The 24,308-nt window shown below is 37.0% G+C and overlaps 1 protein-coding gene across 1 annotated transcript in view; it reads right to left on the bottom strand.

Annotated features, from left to right (window-relative positions):
• The window catches only part of LOC150093014 (vitellogenin-1-like), a 53,045-nt gene extending 34,626 nt beyond the window's left edge, over window positions 1-18,419 (bottom strand). Inside the window, exons 1-3 of the mRNA XM_090413989.1 lie at window positions 18,355-18,419; window positions 8,177-8,203; window positions 1,591-1,620 (exon numbers count right to left, since the gene is read on the bottom strand). Of these exons, the coding sequence (XP_090270115.1) occupies window positions 1,591-1,620; window positions 8,177-8,203; window positions 18,355-18,397 (100 nt within the window). The 5' untranslated portion in view covers window positions 18,398-18,419. The remainder of the gene's footprint in view (window positions 1-1,590; window positions 1,621-8,176; window positions 8,204-18,354) is intronic.
• Between the last annotated feature and the right edge of the window lie 5,889 nt (window positions 18,420-24,308).

The raw sequence follows: 24,308 nt of genomic DNA, 5'->3' as shown, positions 1-24,308 counted from the left end.
ATTAAAGTTATAACTAACATGTCAATGAAACATTTAACAGAGGCAATGCATAATCTACACTCCCTGTCCAAAAAGAAACCGAACTTTTCGAAGATATAAGAAACTAGTGGCTCCACCTGTTGTATCTTTTTGTTGTCGAAAGCGGCAACCGTCATTAGTGTTGTGTCATTGTTTATGACATTGGTTTCATTAGAAGCCGAGTTATAGTGCCAAGAGTGACAGTGTGTTTTGATGAACGGTCGGAAAATGAGTTTCAAACAGAGAGCTGCGATTGACTTTTGTGTTAAACTTGGTAAACGTTTTACCAAAACGCATCAAATGCTTCAAAAAGCATATGGTGATGAATGCTTATCCCGTACTCAAGTTTACGAGTGGTTTAAGCGATTTCAAAGTGGTCGTGACATGCTGGAGGACGACGAAAAGCCGGCCGTCCAAAACCTGGACTGAGCGAAGTTAACATCCAAAAAGTGCGTGATTTCATCAAAGAAAATCCGAAATCGTCTGTGAGATTGAATGAAGATGAATTGGGGATTCCAAAATCAACTGTGCACAACATTTTGACCGAGAGTTTGGACCTTCGTAAATTGAATTCGCGATTTGTTCCCCACAAGTTGACCGACCACCAAAAATGTATGGAATTGAACACTGCAAGGACCTCGTTAAAACCGCTGGTAAGGACTTAAACTTCCTTGAAACGATCGTTACTGGTGACGAAACGTGGTGTTTTCAGTATGAGACCGAAACAGAGTGCTGAGTGGAGACCACCAGAAGAGGGGCATCCGAAAAAAAGTCGCTTGGAGAAGTCAAAAGTAAAGACAATGCTGATTTGTTTCTACGATTCCAAGGGAATTATCCATAAAGAATTCGTTCCTCCTGGCCAAACGGTCAATGGTAAGTTTTATCTCGAAGTTTTGAAGCGATTGATAGCGAGAATTCATGGCGTACGGAATGAATATCGTGACGACCGACCGTTCGTCAAAACACACTGTCACTCTTTGCACTATAACTCGGCTTCTAATGAAACAAATGCCATAAACAGTTGACGCAACACTAAAGATGGTTGCCGGTTTCGATAACAAAAAGATACAACAGGTGGCACCACTAGTTTCTTCTATTTTCTAAACGTTCGGTTTCTTTTTGGACAGACGGTGTATTTTTGAGTTGTGAGTCAGCAGTTAGAACTGAAGAAGGTATACGGTAAAGTGGCATTAAAATCAAAAAGTGGTCGTCAAGAGAATTCTGTCATCTAAAGATATTTGCAAATAATCATGCATGGCTAAATTTGCAAATAGCCCGCAACCTCTTTGGTTGGACAGTGAAGAAGCGCTCCACTTGAACGCACGGCAACATACGTATCAGATATCAATATCTAATAAACGTTATAATATATTGAAGTGTGTGAAATGTTATACAGTGATACTGTGCATGAAACTGAGAAAATTTTGAGTCGTTTAAAAATCATGTGGAATTGTTATTGGATATTTCACACCATTGCTCATCTGAAATATTCTGCATAAAGACGATAGGTTTTTCGATTTATTTATTTATGCATTTATATAACAAATATTATATTATAAATAAAATACTTACTCCCAACAACTCTTGGGTTTATAGGCCAGTCTGCAAAACACAAAATAAAATAAGTAGATAAATAATTGAATTTTAAAATATTTGTAAGGAAAAAAAAAAGAAATCGAAAATAGAAATCGATTCGCCAGTGTTTTAGATATTTCGAATAAATCTAAATGATTTCTTCCTACACAGATGAAGCCACAGTGTTAATTTGAGTAATTAATGGCATTTACAACCAGACTACCATTAACGTTACTGACAGGATGGGTGAAGCACTAGTGCTTTTCATATTCCCATTTATTTGTAATGAGAGTTGTTTGGTAAAGGGAGATTTGTGAGCAGTTAAGCTCTCCCTCTGAGGGCAGTTGTGTTAGCTATGATCAGTTGAGAGAAGAATAGCCTTCGGTCTTTTTGTTTGTAGTAATCAGTCTCATTGTAATGGACAGCTTGTACGATCAGTGGGTTTGAATGTGAACTTGACTTCATGAAGAATTTTTCTGCAAGATCACGAAGAAGGGAGGAAATGTATGGAGTGCCAGTTTCTCGGTGAATCTGTGAATTTCTGATGAACCACGGTGCATCCAGGATCATTTGGATTCTCTGCAATTTTGAAATGTCTGATCTTGAAGTGTGACTCCATGCTGGTGAGGCGTAGGTGATGACTGGACGTATTACCATCCGGTAAAGAAGCAATTTATTATGTAAGTTCAATTTGCTCTTGCGGTTGATCAATGGGTAGAGTTGTGCTATTACTTTGGAAGATTTGGAGCAAATGAGATTGATGTGCTTGTTAAAAAGGAGTTTCTTATCCATTAATACTCAAAATATTTGGTCTCTGATTGCCATGGGATCTTATGACCAGAGAGCAGGATGTCTTCTTTGTTGCAGACCTTTCTTCTTGAAAACAGCATGGCTGAGCTTTTGAGGGGGTTCGCTTGAATCCTCCAGTTGGTGAACCAGTTTGCTAGCTCATTGATACTTCCTTGGAGTCTAGTGATTGCTAGGAGAGGGCTGAGCGATCTGGCTAGAATAGCGGTGTCGTCGGCATAAAGGGCCGTAGTAGTTGTTCTTGAATTGAGAGGAATATCTGCCATGTAAGTTGTGAAAAGTATTGGGGCCAGAAGAGAAACCTGAGGTACTCCCGCCAGAATTTTGCGCTCTGATGACACAATTCCGTTGAGTTTTACTTGCCTGTATCTTTCATTAATATATGAATATATGAGTTTCACTAGTTTAATTGGGATATGGTTTTCAATTAGTTTGAAGATGAGACCTTGATGCCAGACCTTATCAAAAGCCTTGGCACGACCAGACTATTTTATTTTATTTAATAGTCCTTATAAGGACTGTCTTAAAGGGGCGAAGCAAGAATGCTTTTCATCGACCGTGAGATGCGGTGATTAATACTCTTGGATGGCAATGCTATAGCCAATGAAGTTCTAACTGAGGCTCGGATATTGCTGTTACCCTCCTGCCATGATCAGAGCTTTAATAGTTCAATAACACCTTATCCCTACACAGTTCTCTACAGATAACAGGGAAGATGAAAAGCATTCTTGCTTCGCCCCTTTAAGACAGTCCTTATAAGGACTATTAAATAAAAAAAATAGTCTGGTCGCGCCAAGGCTTTTGATAAGGTCTGGCATCAAGGTCTCATCTTCAAACTAATTGAAAACAATATTCCAATTAAACTAGTAAGGATAAGATGTTATTATGCTATTGAAGCTCTGATTATGGCAGGAGGGTAACAGAAATAGCCGAGTCTCAGTTAGAACTTCATTGGCTACAGCATTACCATCCAAGGGTATTGGATTGAATGAATTAATCACCGCATCTCACGGTCGATTGATTCATCCTATCCCAACCAGACTATTAACAATTGACATTTATGTCTTTAAGGGTGAAGCAAAATGCTTTTCATATTCCCCGCTATCTGTTGTGGTTACAGTGAGGGTAAAATTTACGAGCAGTTTGCCGCCCTGAATGGGCATGGGGATTATGCATCGTTATAGGAGGCTATTATAGCTTTTGGTCTTCTATATTTGAATATGTCCGTTGACTCGTATGCTGCAGCTTGTTGAACCAAATCATTAGGATGCATACACGTCTTTAAGAAAAACTTGGATGCTAAGGATTGCTGAAAAGAGAGAATATAGGGAATGTTTGTGTCTCTGTGGAGCTGGTTGTTTCTAACATACCATGGAGCGTTCAGAATCATTCTCAAGCACTTGTTCTTCTGCACTCGCTGTATTTTGATAATGTTAGCATTAGAGGTGTGGCTCCAGGCCGGAGAGGCGTAGGTGATTATAGGAAGAATCGTCATCTGGTATAGTTGCAATTTGATTCTGTTGCTGAGCTTGCTATTTCTATTAATTAGCGGATAGATCTGAGCTATGGCTTTAGATGCCTTTGCGCACGGAGACTTGATGTGCTGATTGAAAGATAGCTTTTTGTCGAGAATCATACCCAGGTAATTTGCTTCTGTCTGCCAGGGAATTTTAGAATTGAATAGTAACACATCTCCTGCAGGAGACATTGGCCTTTTTGAGAAGAGAACAGCTGACTTTTGCTGGGGGTTGACTTCCAATCTCCACTTAGAGAACCAGCCCTCTAGCTTTAGAATGCTTTCTTGAAGCTTTCTGGTAATGAGATGAGGTCTGAGAGATCTGGTTAGTATTGCCGTATCGTTCGCATACAGGGCCAAAATGGGAGTCATCGGATTGTGCGGGATGTCTGACATGTATATAGAGAACAGCAATGGAGCCAGTAGAGATCCCTGCGGCACTCCAGCAAAGATATGGCACTCCAGGCGCTGGGAGGATGTAGAAGCGTTAATTTTTACTTGCATTGATCTATCTGAAGATATGAATGGATTAAATGAACCATTTTTAGTGAGGTACCGGCTGAGATAAGTTTGTGCAGGAGTCCAAAATGCCAGATTTTGTCAAATGCTTTGGATAGGTCTAGGAAAACTGTTCCTGTGCACTGGCGCCAGTTGTAGCTGGTGGTGATGTATTCGACAATTCTGTGGATTTGCTTGGTAGTACTATGGTGTTGTCGAAATCCAAACTGTTCTTTAGGGAAGATGTTTAGATCATTTACTGAGGTTTGGAGTCGGGAGAGGATGACCTTCTCTGCAACCTTACCCAGATTGGAGATGAGACTGATTGGACGATAATTCTGCGGTAAGTGTGGGTCTTTGCCTGGCTTATGTATAGGAATCACATCAGCCAGTTTCCAGGAGGAAGGAAAATAGTGACGTCTTAAGATTGCGTTTATTATACTGGTCAGGTGCACTATAGCTTTTTGGGGCAACAGCTTGATCACCCTGTTTGAGATGTTGTCTGGTCAAAGAGCTTTATTGTTTTTAAGTTTTTTAATAATATCATATAATTCAACAGGTGATACGGGTGTAATACGGTCAGCACTGGAGTCTGGGAGGTTTAGTGCATGCCTGACCTGTCTGTGGATTTTGTAGAGATGACTGAAATATAAATTGTTATAGGAAGGCTTGCACTGATCCTCAAGATTTTTTAGTATAACTTCTGCCTTATCTGCATCTGTGTGAACTAGGTCCTGGTTTGAGATTATAGGGGGGATCTGTTTTTATTTTTGATGCTTCTCAATAGTCCCCAGATAGAGTGATCAATAATTGAGATAGAGGCTAACTTTTTATCCCAAACTTGGTTTCTGTGTGTTTTAAGTGCATCTCTTACTGCTCCATTTAATCTGTTAAGCACTGTCTTGTCCTGAGGCACGCGAGTGTTATGAAATCTCTTTCTGGCTCTGCTCTTCTCCCTAATCAGGCCCATAATGTCCTCAGGCAAATGATCAGGCTTGGGAACAGGTTTTTGGAAGGTTGCAACCATTATAGCGGACTTAATCTGTTGGGTGAGGCTAGCCACTGCAGATTCCACATCTTCTGGTGTGCCTATGTGAGGGACGGGTCCTATTTGATCCCTAAGTGCTTTAGACAATCTCTCCCACGATATGCCTGAATGAAAGGGAGGAGGATACAGGCATTCTTGTTCTCCCAATTGCAGTAGAATTGGGTTGTGATCCGACGACAGCTCATTTAGTGATATAAGGCTGTAATGTAGTCTAATGTCTTGTAGGATGACTATATCCAGGATGTCAGCAGTGCCAGACGTACTGAGATGTGTTGGTTCGGTAGGTCCAGCCACAACAGCATAGTTTGATCCTGTGTAGCTAGAAAGGATGCGGCCATTTTTATTGGTAGATTTACTGTTCCAAGCTGGATGTTTTGCATTGAAGTCTCCAGCAATGACGACCGGTCCTTTTACTCCAAAGATGGCATCCAGATCTGAGGTCAATAATATCTTTAATGGAGGGTTGTATGCAGAAAAAATTTTAAGGCTTCCAATTGAGTTTGTGAAGACAATAATTCCTGTGATTTCGAGGTTAGTGGTTTAGGGTTGGTTATTGAATGATGGTTGATATAGTTTTTGATAAGGGTGGCTGTACCTCCACCTCTATACCCAAGTCTGTCCTTTCTGTAAATGTGATACCCTCTGATTTTCAGGGTGTCAGCAGGCCTCAGGTGAGTTTCATTGATTAGTAATATATCTGGGTTGTATCTATTATTGAATTCCTGGATTTCTAACAGTTTATTTTTTATACCGTTGGCATTCCAACTGATAATCCTAAGAGAGTTTGGGGTGATTTTTTTCCTATGCATCAGAGAGTGCTGATAGTATGGACTGGGTTTGCTGTAAGAATCTTTTTGTGACACTTAAGGATGGATTTGAGTTGCTGAAATCCTGCAGCATGTTTGCAAGAGAAGAGGTGATAACAGCTGATAGATTTGAATGTGGATTACTCAGGTTCTGAGTTTGTACTGTCTGTTTGGAGCGGGCCACATCAGCATATGTTCTCGCTTGATGTTGAAGATTCGTTTTCTTAAGGGGCTCAGTTAATGATGGGCGAGCACCTGTTGTCATGACCTCATTATTGGTGAACTGAGGAGCCTGAGCTTCAGGAACTCTTGCACTAGATGATGAGTTAGATTGATTATTTGGATCATTCCATCTGTTTTTGGGGTGATGTACACACCCTCTATAATTAGCAGAATGAGGACCCCCCACAATTAGCGCACTTAGCCGGGGTGGATTTTGGCTTGGCGCAGGTGTTTGTGGGGTGATTCTCGCCACATTTTAGGCATCTGAACTGAGCTTTGCATAGCTTCTGGGCATGGCCAAATTTTTGGCATCGGTGGCATTGCCCAGAAGATGCTTTCTTTCTCAATGGTTCTGAGGTGATTTTGAGTCCACAGATTGATTTTAAATTATAGATGTCTTTGTAAATGTTGTGAATCTCAACCAAGACCAAAGGCATAGGTGTCTTATTTGATCTAAACATTCTAGTGACCTTAATGGGAGGTAGTTCCTGTAAGTTAAGGTCAGTAACTATTTCATCCGTGTCAATATCCTCGGAGACTCCTTAGGACTACTTTCAGATTTTTTTCGGAAGCAAGTGAAAATGTGTGGTATTGAGTTCCTCTTCCATCCAATTCCTTTGTTAGCTTTCTATAATCAGCCACCGTGGAGGGCTGAATTCTTATCCCATCGTCTACATTTTTGGCAGATGTATAATTTATTTGTAAATTAGCCATGATGGTTCTGAGTGTTGTCCATCTCTGCTTTTCCCTTAGGATGATCGGTGGCACCTTTTCATTGGAGGAAGCAGAGGGATCTGAAATGGGAACATCCTCATCCATACCAATATTTGTTGGCTCAGCAGCGAGAGTTTTCCTCTTCTTACGAACGTGGATTTCTCCTTGATCAGAAGGATTAGAGGTAGAAACAACTAGATTGAGTTTTTCCTCCGTTTGTGGAGAGTCTTCATTTTCCTCGACGTCGACTTCAGGTGAGGAATATAAATTTAGGTAGCCGCGCCAATCCCGTTCAAACTTTTTGAGAAGCTTTTTAATAAAAGTGAGTGCTAGCTTTTTATCGAGTGACTCGATAATGATGTCGGGGTCAATCGTGCTAGTAGGCCATGTTGTCAGTTTGAACTTCTTTTGGAGTTTATCAATAAGTACAAGAGCCGGCTCTTTATCGAGCAAGTCAGTGAATACGTCTAGATCAGGTACGCTCATATCGTTTTAACTGCGCATGAGCGTTAATAAAAATCCCGCAGGTCTGAAGACCTAACAGCAGAATTTTTTTTTTTTTTTTTTATATAATATCATCCCGCAGCCGCGAAGGATCATATAATAAATAGATAGACACTTGGCAACCGCCATCACACCCAACCAAACTACTCAAAGGCAGTGATTAATAATGTAGTTCAATTTACATATATTATAGGTGTATTATAAAATTACACAAATACAAATTATTGTTTTAATTATACATTTTAATATATATGTTACAAAATAGATAATTATTATTTATTAATAATAGTAGATTATTTAATAAAGATAATTTTATATTTATATTTAATTTCAATAATAAATCGCTCGATAACATAGGTGGCCTTGCTGGTGAATTATCCACAGTAATCATCCAATTGTGTTTTATATTCCATAATTAGCTTTATATATATATGAAAGAAATAAATACGAAAAATTTTAAATATTTACTTGGGTATACGATCCTTTCGGCCGCATCTGAAAGAGATAAATTATATAATATGAAATAGATAAATAAATAATGAACAGTTATTTAATTATATTGTTCAATATATATTTTTCATTATATTCCACTATAATATTATATTAAATATAGTACATACTATATTATTAGTTATTAATATTTTTGTTGCTTAAAAATGTTTTGATTTTATTTTAGTAAATCAAAAAATACACCAATAATAATCATATATAATATTTATTTAAGAATTTAATTTTATTGATTGGTATATATATTGATTGGTATTTGCCGACTTTTTGAAATTTGGTTATTTGGACACTTTTTAGGTTACTGGTGAATGAGAATGTTTATGTAAGCTTAGTCTTAACGTCTTTTATGATAATAATCTTATATATATATATATATTATATATATATTATATTATATTATATTATATTATATATTATATTATATTATATATATTATATATATATTATATTATATATATTATATATATATTATATATTATATATATATTATATTATATTATATTATATTATATTATATTATATTATTTGATCTTTTGCGAAAAGCAAAGGACTGAAGAAGTTCACAAAGACAGTCACATGGAAGATGATACTCCTGTAAAGGATATTCCATCTTATTAATCATAGTTTCACTCCAATAAAGGTGAATCGAATGTACCGAGATAAAAAAGCCAATGGCACTTGAGTTAGTGGAAACCCCTTAGAAAGAGAGCATCATCCGGGCAATGCAATAGATGCCAAAAATTTGGTCATGCCCTGAAGCTGTGTAGGGCTGACTACAGATGTTCGAAATGTGGTGAAAATCACCCAACCAACTAACTCCTGTGCCAAGCCCAGAACCATATCTGCCAATTGCAGCGGGCCTCATCCTGCCAATTGCAAAGGATGTAGTTTCTACCCAAAAATTGGTATCGAAAAGGCAATTAATCGAATGAACAATTCATAATAAAAACAATTCACCAAAAATTTCAACTTTTCGAAAATGTTCTGATAAAAGTGATCCATTTAGAACAAAAACTGAACCGTGCAGAGCGAGATAGCAATGCTACTTTAATAGGGAATAATTGTAGAACAATACAGTTTCTTATTGTCTTTCTTGTCCGATAACTGTTTCATGTCCGTTCATGGGGATGATTTGCCTGTTTCCGGGAGGAAATGCCCAGCCTACGCAGGCTTCACTATTATTATTGCTACTAGTAGTAATATGCTACTTCAATAGAGCAATTATTATGGGATGAATTTTACTCAGATTCACTATTTGAAACTTTTACAAGAAAATGTCGAACCGTTCCAGTTTTCAGTTCAGCTATATTCGGGACAACAAAGAAATCACGTGTCCAAATTATGTATTACAATAAGTCTCTGACTTAGCGGAATCAGGAGAAGTTGTCAGTACAAGAAGCTGTCTGCACGATTCAGTTCTTGTTCTAAATGGATCACTTTTATCATCCATTTTCGAAAAAAAATTTCGAAATGATATTAGCAATTCTGCTTTGGCTGGATCAATTTGATGAAATTTTAGTTAAAATTTTCGGTGAATTGTTCATTCGATGAATTGTCTTTCAATTAACTGCTTTTCGATGAATTTTCATGGAACCCCAAAAAAAATCGATTGACGGAGAGAAATCCACAGACTCCTCCCACAAGTCGTCCACTCATCACTCAAGCTGAGCATCCTTGAACTCAAATAAACTCTACAAATCAGGAAGGAAAGCTACTACTAAACAAAACTTAAGACAATGCGGTACGTTCAAAGAAATCGACACGCCATGAACAAATAAATCCCAATATAACGCTACGGTCATAACACTCCACTGGCTACCATTCCACGTTACGTACTTTAGTAAATCCAGCCCAATACTGATTTCTACAAGAGACCCACTCCATTCTAACTGCACTTAGCAATGAATAGAAACAAAATTCTATAAAACTCTCTCCTGATCTCCCCTCGGAATGCCAACCGCCTCACCAACAAAATCCTTGAACTGCAAGAATTCGCAGTCTGATGCAACCCAGACTTAATTCTAATCTTGAGAAGCATTTTAGGCCAGCAAACAATCTGAAATTAAGAAGACGCACTATGTATAGAAAGGACAGACTTGATTCCTGAGGTTGTGGCACTGCCATTTATATTCAAAACTATCTTAAACATAATGCCACAACCAAACCAAGAACCGAGAGATAACAGACATTGAAATTTACATCAACAACGCTAGAAAACTTAAAATCTATGTTGCATAAAACTCGCCAAGTAAAACTCTACTGATTCAGATCTAGACGCGATTCTAGTAAATAAATATTCCACCATCATTTAAATGCCAAGCATTCAGCATGGAATAGTAAAACGACCAATAGAAATGGTCGTATACTAAAACAATTACATGAGTTCGATTACATTGCAGTAGCTAGTTGGTCCCACAGAACCTACTCATCATGGTCCTTTTGGCAGTCCGGATGGTCTACATATTGCTATCCTACCGAATGTCAGATATCAGTATCAGCTACAAACGATTAACGAGTTGCCATCAGATCAGAACCCCATCTTACTTAAATTAAGCACTCAAGAACAATTCTCTCTCCACCATTCCTTCATAGCTTGGGAAAAACTATCGAAAGTAATCCCCGAACACATTGGTGCAGTGCGCACCATACAAAAAAGGATGAGAAAGACGAAGCAATAACCAACTTCACAAATCAAATTAACAAAGCATTAGCAGAGTCACCAAGACTAAAACTACGTATAAGCCCAACCATCTCCAGGATGATATTATGAAATTAATCAGAGAAAAGAACAAAGCCTGGAAAAGATATCACAACACGCGTGCTGCGCAGGATCGAAAAATCCTTAACAAAACGAACCAAGTTAGAGAAGCTCTCAGAGATCACGAGTGGGAAACTAAGCTAACATTTCTTTGTCCTGAAGACCACACAATATGGAAATTTTTGAAACTCTTCGTAACAAACATAAATCTTCACCTCCCCCTATCAGGTCGAGCGGTAGCGCACCCAGAGGGGGGGGGGGGGTCCGCGCCGAGCACCAAGCTGAATAGGAGCCAAGAGCATGGAATAGCATTACTATTCACCAGTTATTTGAATAAAAATTTTTGTATCTTTTCAGTTCTTAAAACTTGTTTAATATTATTGATATTCGTAAATATTTTCCTTAAAATTTGGTGCTAAATACGACATACATATACAATATGTAGATAGTTAATTCGCATTCAAATCAAAACGCGCGAATTTTGTTTAGTTACTTTTGCATTATTGCAACGTCAAAGCTACAGAGCGTGTAATATTCTATTTTACAGTTAGCGGGGATTTTATTTATTTATTATTATTTTTTTTTTTTTTTATGTTGGGCTCATATACAAGAGGTTGGCTGGTCAACCTATAGTACTTTAGTACCGTATATGGGTAGTGGGATGGGAAAGAAGGAACTTGTTAACATTCGATTTGAAAGCCTGTATATTGTATTCCTTGGGAAATACCTCAGGGAAAGACTGTTCCACAATACATCAATAGCAGGGATGAAGGAGAAGGAAAAGAAACTTGTTCTGGTGACGTTTCAAGTGGGTTTCAAGGTGTACTGTGAAGGGATGTTGAGAGGAAACTTGGAAGAAGAAGTATTTTTGTGTTGTACTACATAGCAGATACAGTCGTAAGTACAGTTTTTAAAAGCACAAATTTAAAACTTATTTTTACTATTATTTGTTTATTTGCTTCTGATCGATACAATCTATATTAATCAAACACTAATCAAACCCTATTTAAAAATTATAGGAACATGAAACGACAAAGACCAAGTGGATATCAAAGGAGAAAAATGAAAGAAAAAGCTGTTACAAATATGTCGGAAGCTATTATAAAATACATAATGCCAGTGACATCAGTTTCAACCATAGCAGAAGAAATAGTGGCGGAAGAACGGCAAGAAATGGAAGATACTTTGGGACCAATAGTCCAGCAGGATAAGGAAAATATTGATGATGAAAAGAATATTGAACTCAATACGACAGAAGCAATAGAACAACAAGTAAAGAACGTCAATAATTAGGAAATGGAATTGACAAATACAAATGAAATATTCTGCGATGTTGCTGCTTGGTCAATCCCAGTAGCAGATGAAATTAAAATTGATATTACTAAGCAAGGAAGTGAAGTATTTCAAAATAAAGATGGACCTTTTGATGCAACACAAAGATCTGGAATAGGATTTAAAGGAGATCGTCACCAACTTACAAAATCATGGTTTTATAAAGAACTACCAAATGGCGAAAATGTTTTTGGAACTTGGATGGGTTATTCTCAGACAGCAAAAAAAAAAAAAAAAAAAATTATGCAGTTTTTGTTGCCGTTTATTTGCCTGAGGCGACACAACTCAAGTATCGAGTTTTGTGAATGGCTTTAATAAATGGTGGACATTAAATCCAAAGATTTCGCAACATGAAACACCACATAACTTCGGAACAACACCTTAATTGCTTAGAAATGTGGAAAACTTTAGCAACGAGGTTAAAATTAAATAAGACTATAGATCAAGTTACTCGAGATCAAATTATTAAGGAAAAGACAAGAATGAAGGATGTTTTGAAGAGAGTTTTTGGAATTCTCCTTTTAGCTGGTCAAAATCTTTCTCTTCGAGATCATAGAGGAGATTCGTCAGCGACAAATAAAGGAAATTTTTTGGAGTCAATTCAGTTTCTATCTCATTATGATCATGTTCTAAAAGAACATTTATTAAGAACTGAACATTCTGCTTTACATAATTGAAGATTCAGCTCATACTTATCTCCCAGAATCCAAAATGAATTCATAAATTTACTAGGAAACCATGTAAAAGACGGAATATTGGCGGACATAAAAAAGGCTAAATATTACGGGATCTTGTTCGACAGTACTCCTGATGTATCTCACGTGGATCAAATGCGTGAAGTTATCAGATACGTGCACATCGAAAATGGAAAAGTTGAAGTAAGGAAGTCATTCTTAGATTTTTTTTCTATCTCAGGAAAAAATGCAATTACTTCTGAGCTTCTGAAGAAATTAGAAGAGGACACACTTGACATCAACCTATGCCGTAGCCAGGGATATGATAATGCTGCAACTATGTCTGGAATTCATGGTGGTGTTCAACGTAAAATAAAAAGTATCAATTCTAAAGCTTTATTTATACCATGTGCAGATCACTCACTTAATCTTTGTGGAGTTCATGCTTTTGGAAGCATTTCTACTTGTGTAACATTTTTTGCAGTTTTGGAAAAATTTTATTCATTTTTTTCAAGTTCAACTCATCGTTAGGAAGTATTGAAAGAAAATGTAGGACTAACAGTAAAAAGATTATCAAACACAAGATGGAGTGCTCACTATGAAGCAGGTCATAATGCATGATATAATATCGAAAAGTTAATTTTAAGTTTAGAAGCACGATGTGATATAAAAGAAAATATTGACACACGAGGATCAGCCAAAATTTACTTGGTGCAAGTTGCGATTTTACTTTTTTGTGTTATTTTTTTTTGTTTTGTTTTTGGAATGAAGAAGCAAATGGTACTCAAAAATACATGCAAACTATCGGAATAACTTTAGAAAAATGTAGTGCAATACTTGAAAATCTGAAACTCTTTCTTGAAAATGAACGAGAAGGAATGGTGAATAGAGCAATCGATTATGCAACAACAAAATGTGATAAATTGGACATTCCTATAGAAAAAAAAAGGGGGTGGGGGCAGAAAAAGTCTAAAAAAAAATGCCGGGAGAATTGTTGGACGATGTTGGGTCTTACACTTCAAGAGGAGGTGAGAAGATCAATGTTTGTGTGCCTCCGTCGCTTTTTTCTAGAATTATGTAGCCGTAACAAAGCAACGGATGAAATAATGACGATTTTTAGGATTCTACAACTCAATATTTTTATACATAGCACAGAAAAAGATTTCGACAATTGCATCCGCAAATTTAACAAATGTCTATGATGAATTTAGCGAAGATGTAATTCCTGAAATAAAAATACTTCAGCGACATCTAACAGCTGTTAATATCAGCAAACAAGAACGTGGACAGCTCTTCAATTATTACAGTTCATTGTGGAGTGGAATTTTGTGAAATCTCTTCCAAATATTTCGCTGTTTAAGATTTTTTTTAACTATTTGTGTATCAGTGGATTCTTGTGAAAGAAATTTTTCTAAATTAAAATTAATAAAAAGTTACTTGCGGTCCAATATGACAGAAGACAGACTAAGTAATTTATCCATACTTTCTATACAAAATTATTATGCCAGCAAGATAAACTTTGACAAAATTATTGAACATTACGTAGATATTAAGTGCCGCAGAATGTAAAATAAAATGTGTGTTGAAAGTTAAAACAGATGTGTTGTTTTTGGAGTGGGACAACCCCCCCCCCCTCCCGGGTACTAAAGATTCCGAGTACGCCACTGAGGCCAGCACGGTATTTATGTACAGATGCTGAGAAAGCGAAGCTGTAGTCAGCAATTTGGAAAAACTGTACAGTCCATCATACAAAAACATAAATATCAACCTCATTTACAAGGTTCATCAACATGTTAGACGCACCTTATGACAACCCCAAAACAATTTACAGCTAATCAACCCCCACTTCTCCAGCAGAAATAATTAACATAATTAAACATCTCAACAATAAAAAAGTACCAGTCGGGACGGTGTTACAAAGTCATCACCTCGCAAGCTATAGTGTATCTTGTCACCATAAAAGCAATATTTAGATTGCAGTATTTCCCCTCCAACATGGAAAATTGTTGACATTATTCCGATTCATTAGCCAGGAAAAGATCCGCAGTTTCCTCAACACTACCGATCCATCAGTTTACTATCCAATCTAGGTAAAATTGCAGAAAAAATCATCCTATCTAGATTGCTAGAATCAACAGACAAATTTAACATCATTCCAAACGAATAATTCGGCTTCCGATAAAAATCATAGTACTGTCCAGCAATTCCATCGACTTGTCGAATATATTATTATAGGATATAACTGGAAACAACACATCGGTGCTGTTTTCCCTGGAGATTGCAAAGGCTTTTGATAATATCTGGAACCAAGGTCTCCTTTATCAGAGGAAACATACCAATAAATATGATATATCTAATTAAATCATACTTCAGAAAATGTAGGTCAACATTAGTAGCACAATTCTACCCAACTCAAAATTTTAGCTGGAGTTCCACAATTTTCTCCCTATTGGCCCTGCTTTTATTCTCAATCTACACGCTAGATATCCTACAAAATCCAATGACTTCCATCACAGCCCTATATGCAGACGATACTGCGATATTAACAAGATCTTTCCATCCTTGTCTGGTAACCAAAAAAACTCCAAGACAGTATCTCCACCTGCAAAAATGGTTATCAGATTGGAGGCTTCAAATAAGCCATCAAAAAAAAAGCGCAGCCATACCCTTCACTAGATGGCTAGCATCTCCCAAAGGTGATATCGAACTGATGATTGCCAAACTCCCATGGCAAGCAGAAAATAGATATTTTGGGATACAATTTGGTATAGGTCTGCGATTTAATTAGTCGTAGCAGGATCATCTGTGCGAAAGCATCCAAAGCTATAGCTCAACTCATCTTCATTCATGGTTAACTAAAGCAGTAAATTAAACACAAGAAACAAACTATTACTTTATCAGATGGCGATAAGACCCATAATTACTTATGCCTCGCCAGCTTGGAGCCAACTTCCAAATCCAACGTACTAAGATTACAAGGTGCAAAACAAGTGCTTACAGATGATACTGGATGCCTCATGGTTCATTAGAAATGAACATTTTCACCGTGATACCAATATCCCATATATCTCCTGTCTTCTTCATTCTCTAGCAGTCAACTTCGTTTCAAATTCGGCCATGCACCCAAGTTAGCTGAACAAACAAGCTGTACACTACAATGAATATGGCCACTACAAGCATAGAAGATCTAATGCCATTTTACTATCCAATGACTGTATCTAATCCCACAGTCCTCATAGGACAAGCTTGAAGCTCACAATTTACTCTTTTATCAGGTTGCCTATCTAATCAGATAAATGGGAATATGAAAAGCACTTCGCTTCACCCATCATATCAGTAGCGTTGTTGTTATTATTAATTGGTAGTAATTCCTGTACCTCGTTTGTGTACACATGTACATTTATTTTTATTGGTAACAATTCTCATACATGATGCATTTCACTTTTCTTCAATAGTATTTACGCACTGCGTAAATAATAAAATCTACTATCTTAGAAATTCCCAGCATGTTTTCCATTGGATTAAACTAAACGTTTGTTTATAGTGATCTAAATGGAGTAGGGGAAAATTAATAGAACAAGGGAATTACACAGATCTTCGCTGCTCATTCAATAGATGGTAAAATGGGATGTCCCAAATTCTGATATGATAGCAATCCGTTCGGATATTTTTTTTCTGCTTAGTGGAATAATTAAAAAAAAAAAAACAAGCTAATCCTTGCATTAATCCATATCAATACAATGATTGGCTCCATTTGACAAGTATGTTTTAGAAGAACTAGATTTCTGCGGGAAAATTACGCAAACTATTCAACCAAGTACAACTTGGTTGGTTCAGTAGCGAGCGTATCCGTTCTCCAGCCAGTAGGCTGCGAATTCGAATCCCACCGTGAGCATGCATGTTTGTGAATGTTTTTAGATGGTAGATGAATTTCATATCCTTATGAGAGATCACCAACCTGCTTATTGGAGACTTGAAGTGATATGGGAAAAGTATCCATGTTTGGTCTCTAGAGAATGGATTTTCTGGAATTATCTTGTCCTTTGCCTATCTCTGGTACTAATACTATACTATAGGTTTACAACCTTTCATGGGTGAGATTCACGTCAAAAAAAAAATCCCTATTTTAAAAACGATAAATCAAAATAGCTTTATTTAAAGCCACCGCTGTGTTCAGGAATGTAAAATGTAACTTTATTATAGCAGTTTTTTAAGTTGGTTTCTGTTGATTCACATCGAGAGTGCATACGGGCCAGATTGCTCCACACGTAGTCCCGATGTGAATATTTTTATTCCTAAGACCTGACAGCAGAGCTTCCAGGTCGCCTAAGACGCAAAGAACCTTTAGCAGGGCTTTTCAACTAAATATGAGTTAACAGGGCTCATGCGATGGATGAAGGGTTTTTCATCCCACAAAGCAGCCAAACCAACCATCAGAATACATGCAATTAACAGACCAGACATGATACACTAGTCTTATAGCCTGAATAAACCTAACCTCGCAGGCGTGCGTGCGTGCGTGTGTGTGTGTGTGTGTGTGTCGCTTTTGAATGTTCTGATCAATGCAGCAATGATTAATATCTATCGTTTTAGTAGCATATTAAAACTAAATATGCCACTACTTTTATAAATCACGAAATCCAATGTCGTTAATGTAGTTGCACATGGAAAATAGTAGTTAAGTATAAAAATTCCATTCATAAGTTAATACTAATCATAACTCTTAATACTTGACTATGTTATATTTATTTAAAAATTTTCAATTATTTTATATATAACAGTATTGTAAGTTTTAACTTTTAACAAATATTTTAAAAAATAAAATAATTTTTGATTATTTATTTTTCTTTTTAAATTATTTTAATACAGTGTTTTGTTTTTTATATATTAAATGATAAATAATATCTAATACGGGGATTTATTGAATGGTCTTAAGTTTTGTGCTATGTTTAGCATTCTCTATTTTTATCGTCAGCTGTTATAAATATAAATGATTGCAATATCCTGCATACTCTTTTTTCCCATTCTTCTACTCCCTGTGACCTGTGCTTCGAACCCATCCCCAGCAAACATTTTTTTCTTAAAACCAATAATGTCCATCAATAAAAGGAATGCACCAATGCTATAATCTTTGAGGTCGAAAAAAAAAAAAAAAGTTGTCTCCAAAACTGTTTCTGTATTTGCAAGTGCGATTGTCAAACGGTAATCTTTTGGGAAGAAGGACTAACACTATTTTAAAAACAATAGTGTATGAATTTTTAAATAAATACTAAGTCGTTTAATATGCATGGCGCTCATTTCTTTGAAAAGTAATCACTACGAAACCTTGTCGAATAAGACAATGCCAACATACAAAGAGAAGATAACTCGCTTACCTGCGACCCATAGAACCGAAAGAACAAGGAGGAGGACTCTCATCGTGGTGTCTGATGGCAATCCACTGCAGGGACACAGAGATAAAGGGCACTTTTTATACTTCCCCTCTTAGCCATAGCATAGAAACACGTGAAGGTGACGTTGCACTACTGGACATCAACCGCTTAGTAAGCATTATGGAGGTATTCGCCAGGACTTACAAGGCCAAGGACGGAAAGATATCTCGAAAGTGTTGGCATCTCTCCGTCATTCACCTCTGACCTCTGTCAAGCATGCCATTTCAGCAGAAATATTGTAGATAGGAATAAATAGAATGGCAATAAGTGTTAAGCCTAGCAACTGGTACAGTTAATGGTCTTTTCTGAATGAAAATATTAATTATTTCTCATTAATAAAGTGAAAAGGGAGGTTGGGGGAGAATCGTGACGATACTGAATAAATAGAAATGCATCTTTGATATCTGGTATTCTTATACGAAAGAGATTATCAAAATGAAAACCCCATTTGTATCTGCATTAAGATATGAAGAATTTAGTACCTTTTCAAAGGAACTACCTGCTCTAGCTTGTTTCGGCTTCCCTGATGTAAGCTTTTTTTTTTTTTTTACAGAGTTCACTTAGTACAGATGCCCAAACTATAATAATAAGTTTTAGGCACGTGTTCAACTTTACAAATATTCTTTCTGGGAATTTATTTATAGCATCAGATAAACCACAAATCACATTAATTATATATTATATTATATTAGAAAAATTCCATTACAAAACAAAATTAATTAGTTAATCACATAAACCTATTAAATGAAACTATTAATTAAATAGTTAAAATACGATTATTGTGCTATATAATAAATTACTGTTCAAACTGGTAGGTTATGAAGCAGTCGCATAAAAATCTGCAATATCGAGAGAGAGAGAAAGAGAGAGAGAGAGAGAGAGAGATTAGATTTAGACCAATGAAGGAATCTGTACTTGTCGGTATAGAGTTGAGCCTCCGTAGCTCAGTCGGATTTTTCTTCCCTCAGAACAGGCAAACCTTCCTCGTGAACACACGCTGCTACAGTCAAAAAATACATACTTAATCCCCTCATTAGGAGAGGGCCAGTCCTAAAGGGCGGTCAAGGATCAGGGGGAACTCCACACGAACAAAATAAAAAATATATAGATTTTTACTAGAACCACTAGATTCAAAAGATGAAAGAAGGAAAATCGCCTAGAATAGATGGTATATAGATAGAACTTATAAGGAATATGGATGAAAAAGGTATGGAAGTGTTATGGCAAATTATTAACGGAATTTATGAAGGACAAGAATTACCAGAGGAGTTTAGAAGATAAATTTTTATGCCCGTTCCAAAAAAGACGGGAGTTTTAGACGGTAACAATTTTAGAGCGATAAGTCTTATAACTCACACAGCAAAAATTCTGGTGCAAATAATTTTAAAGAGAATTAAGAGTAAAATAGAAAAAGAAATGAATGAAGAACTGTTTGGATTCAGAACCAACAGAGGAACTAGAGAGGCTATAACTTGTCTAAGAATTATTAGGGAGAAAACACTAAGCTATGGTGGAAAGGTGTTTTGGAGATTTCTAGATTTTGAAAAGGCATTTGATACAGTGAAACATGAAAGGCTTTTTGACATTCTAGAAAATACTGATATTGACTCTTATGATTTGGAAATTTTAAAGAGATTATATTGGTCACAAATAGCGTTAGTATGTGTAAATGGAGAGGAAACAGGAGAATTCCCGGTGGAGAGAGGAGTCAGACAAGGATGCAAGTTATCACCTTATTGTTTAACTTTTATAGTGAACAAATGTTTAGAGAGGAACTTGAGGATGTTGAAGAAGGAATAAAAATAAACGGAAGAATCATTAATAACTTAAGATATGCGGATGATGTAGTGGTGATGGCAGAAAGTGAAAATGGGTTACAACAAATTATTCAAAGAATTGAAAACTCTTGTAAAGAGTATGGACTAAGAATTAACACAAAAAAGACCAAGATAATGATAATGGGCAGAAAAATAGAATAAGATGTGGAGGAAAGATTTTAGAAGAAGTGGAAAGATTTCAATATTTAGGTAGCTGGATCTCAGAGAAAGGAACTTCAGAGTTGGACATTAGAAATAGAAGAGGCAAAGCTAAATCGGCATTTATGGAAATGAAGAGAATTTTAATAAACAAGAACACTAAAATAGGCGTTAGAATTGGAATAGTTAAAGCAACAGTTTGGAGTATTGTAAGTTATGGAAGTGAGTCATGGACACTAAGAAAGAGAGATATGGAAAGAATTAATCCATTGGAAATGTGGTGTTATAGAAAGATGGAAAAGATTAGCTATATGATCAGCACTGGTATCCGGGAGGTTTAGTGCATGCCTAACCTGTCTGTGGATTTTGTACAGATGATTGAAAGAATATCAAATTAAGAAGTTTTAGACGAGTTGGGATGGAAAGAACACTGCTAAAGAATATTATGCAAAGAAAGACTAGATTTGCAGGACATCTTCTGAGAGGTTCTTCGGGACACCTGACAAGAACTACATTACAAGGGAAAGTTGAGGGGAAGAAAAGACGTGGAATACCAACTAGAGAGTGGTTTAATGACATCGTGGAATGGACTAGTTTAAGAATGATGGAAGCGACAGACAGAGAGAAATGGTGAAGATCTGTTCATCTGCTGCAACCCTCTTCTTAGAGGATACTACCGGACGACGACGACAACTAGAACCACAAACTGTTCTACAAATGAAAATAAAAAGATGAAAGTCGAGGTTAAAAACCTGTTTCTAAATTATCAAATTTATATTATATTCAAATAATTCAAATTTTATATCACCACGAAAAGAACTAGTTTTAATATTTAACACATTATTACGGTGTAAATAAAGTTTCTTTAACATTTTTCGATATTTTTGAGCTTTCTTTTAATTATTAGTATTTATATAATATAATATTTAACACATTATTACGGTGTAAATAAAGTTTCTTTAACATTTTTCGATATTTTTGAGCTTTCTTTTAATTATTAGTATTTATATAATATAATATGTCAAATATTATGATATATTTATATTCTTAAAATATTTTTAAAAAAAGAGAAATTTGAAATTTAAGTTTAAAAATGTTAATATACCATTTTAATTAATTAATATTAAACTTGAAATAGTTTTATCACGACATACTAGAGTGTACAGGGAATGAACACCTGATTCCCGGAAAAGTCCTTTTTAGGACTTCCAGGGTGACCAATGGCAATGCTAAAGCCAATGAAGTTCTAACTGAGGCTCGGCTATTGCCGTTACCCAGCCATGACTAGAGCTTTTTAGCTCCATAACACTCTATCCATACAGATTTACTTCATTCAGATGACGGGATAAAGAGTCAAGGACTCAGTCCATCGCCCAGTTCTTTTAAGAACTAGAGTGTACAGGTATGAAGATCAATCGACCGTGAGATGCGGTGATTGATTTTCAATCCAATGCCCTTGGAGGGTAATGGATAGCAATGCTGTAGCCAATGAAGTTCTAACTGAGGCTCGGCTATTGCTGTTACCCTCCTGCCATGATCAGAGCTTTAATTAATAGCTCAATAACACCTTATCCCTACACTGTCCTCTACAGATAACGGGGAATATGAAAAGCATTCTTGCTTCGCCCCTTTAAGCCAGCCCTTATAAGGACTAGCGTGTACAGAAAAATAAAAAAGTCCTTTTTAGGACATCCAGGGTAACAAATAGCAATGTGTAGCCAATGAAGTTTTAACTGAGGCTCGGCTATTGCCGTTACCCAGCCATGACTAGAGCTTTTTAGCTCAATAACACTCCATCCACACAGATTTGCTTCATTCAGATGACGGGATAAAGAGTCAAGGACTCAGTCCATCGCCCAGTTCTTTTAAGAACTAACTAGAGTGTACTGGGTGGTGACCCCGAATTATAAAAGTCCTTTTTAGGACTTCCAGGGTAGCGAATGGCAATATGCTGTAGCTAATGAAGTTTTAACTGAAGCTCGGCTATTGCCCGTTACCCAGCCATGACTGGAGCTTTTAGCTCGATAACACTCCATCCATACAGATTTTCTTCATTCAGATGACGGGATAAAGAGTCAAGGACTCAGTCCATCGCCCAGTTCTTTTAAGAACTTTAAGAACTAGAGTGTACTGAATGAAAATCCATACCCTTGGAGGGTAATGTATAGCAATCTGTAGCCAATGAAGTTCTAGCTGAGGCTCGGCTATTGCTGTTTCCCTCCTGCCATGATCAGAGCTTTAATAGCTCAATAACACCTTATCCCTACACTGTCCTCTACAGATAACGGGGAATATGAAAAGCAGTCTTGCTTCGCCCCTTTAAGCCAGTCCTTATAAGGACTAGAGTGTACTGAATCGACCGTGAGATGCGGTGATTGATTCATTCAATCCAATATCCTTGGAGGGTAATGGATGGTAATGCTGTAGCCAATGAAGTTCTAACTGAGGCTCGGCTATTGCTGTTAACTTCCTGCCATGATCAGAGCTTTAATAGCTCAATAACACCTTATCCCTACACTGTCCTCTACAGATAACGGGGTAGATGAAAAGCATTCTTGCTTCGCCCCTTTATAACACCTTATCCCTACACTGTCCTCTACAGATAACGGGGAAGATGAAAAGCATTCTTGCTTCGCCCCTTTAAGCCAGTCCTTATAAGGACTATAAGAAAACTAGAGTGTACTGAAAAAAAGTCCTTTTTAGGACTTCCAGGGTAACAAATGGCAATGCTGTAACCAATGAAGTTTTAACTGAGGCTCGGCTATTGCCGTAACCCAGCCATGACTAGAGCTTTTTAGCTCAATAACACTCCATCCACACAGATTTGCTTCATTCAGATGACGGAATAAAGAGTCAAGGACTCGGTCCATCGCCCAGTTCTTATAAGAACTATAAGAACTAGAGTGTACTACAATGGAGAGGGAATCAATCGACCGTGAGATGCGGTGATTGATTCATTCAATCCAATACCCTTGGAGGGTAATGGATAGCAATGCTGTAGCTAATGAAGCTCTAACTGAGGCTCGGCTATTGCTGTTACCCTCCTGCCATGATCAGAGCTTTAATAATAGCTCAATAACCTTATCCCTACACTGTCCGCTACAGATAACGGGGAATATGAAAAGCATTCTTGCTTCGCCCCTTTAAGCCAGTCCTTATAAGGATAAGGATTAATGGATACTAGAGTGTACTAAATGGAAAATGAATTCCAGGGAAACAAATGGCAATACTGTAGCCAATGAAGTTTTAACTGAGGCTCGGCTATTGCCGTTACCCAGCCATAACTAGAGCTCTTTAGCTCAATAACATCTCATCCACACAGATTTTCTTCATTCAGATGACAGGATAAAGAGTCAAGGACTCAGTCCATCGCCCAGTTCTTTTAAGAACTTAAGAACTAGAGTGTACTCCCCGTGTGGTTGCCGGGATAAGAATAGCACCAATGTAGCTAATGCATGTCGTACGAGGCGACTAAAATTGGTACCCTTGGAGGGTAATGGATGGCAATGCTGTAGCCAATGAAGTTCTAACTGAGGCTCGGCTATTGCTGTTACCCTCCTGCCATGATCAGAGCTTTATAGCTCAATAACACATTTTCCTTACACTGTCCTCTACAGACAACGGGGAATATGAAAAGCAATATTGCTTCGCCCCTTTAAGCCAGTCCTTATAAGGACTAGAGTGTACTGAGTGAGATGCGGTGATTGATTCATTCAATCCAATACCCTTGGAGGGTAATGGATGGCAATGCTGTAGCCAATGAAGTTCCAACTGAGGTTCGGCTATTGCTGTTACCCTCCTGCCATGATCAGAGCTTTAATTGCTCAATAACACCTTATCCCTACACTGTCCTCTACAGATACAGATAACGGGGAATATGAAAAGCATTATTGCTTCGCCCCTTTAAGCCAGTCCTTATTA

Source organism: Typopeltis vanoorti, chromosome 24 (assembly GCF_054136105.1).
Source record: "Typopeltis vanoorti isolate ZY-2024b chromosome 24, IOZ_Tvanoo_1.0, whole genome shotgun sequence".
Classification (NCBI taxonomy): domain Eukaryota; kingdom Metazoa; phylum Arthropoda; class Arachnida; order Uropygi; family Thelyphonidae; genus Typopeltis; species Typopeltis vanoorti.
Note: the sequence above shows the minus strand (reverse complement) of the source record. Positions and strands in the feature narration are given on the sequence as shown.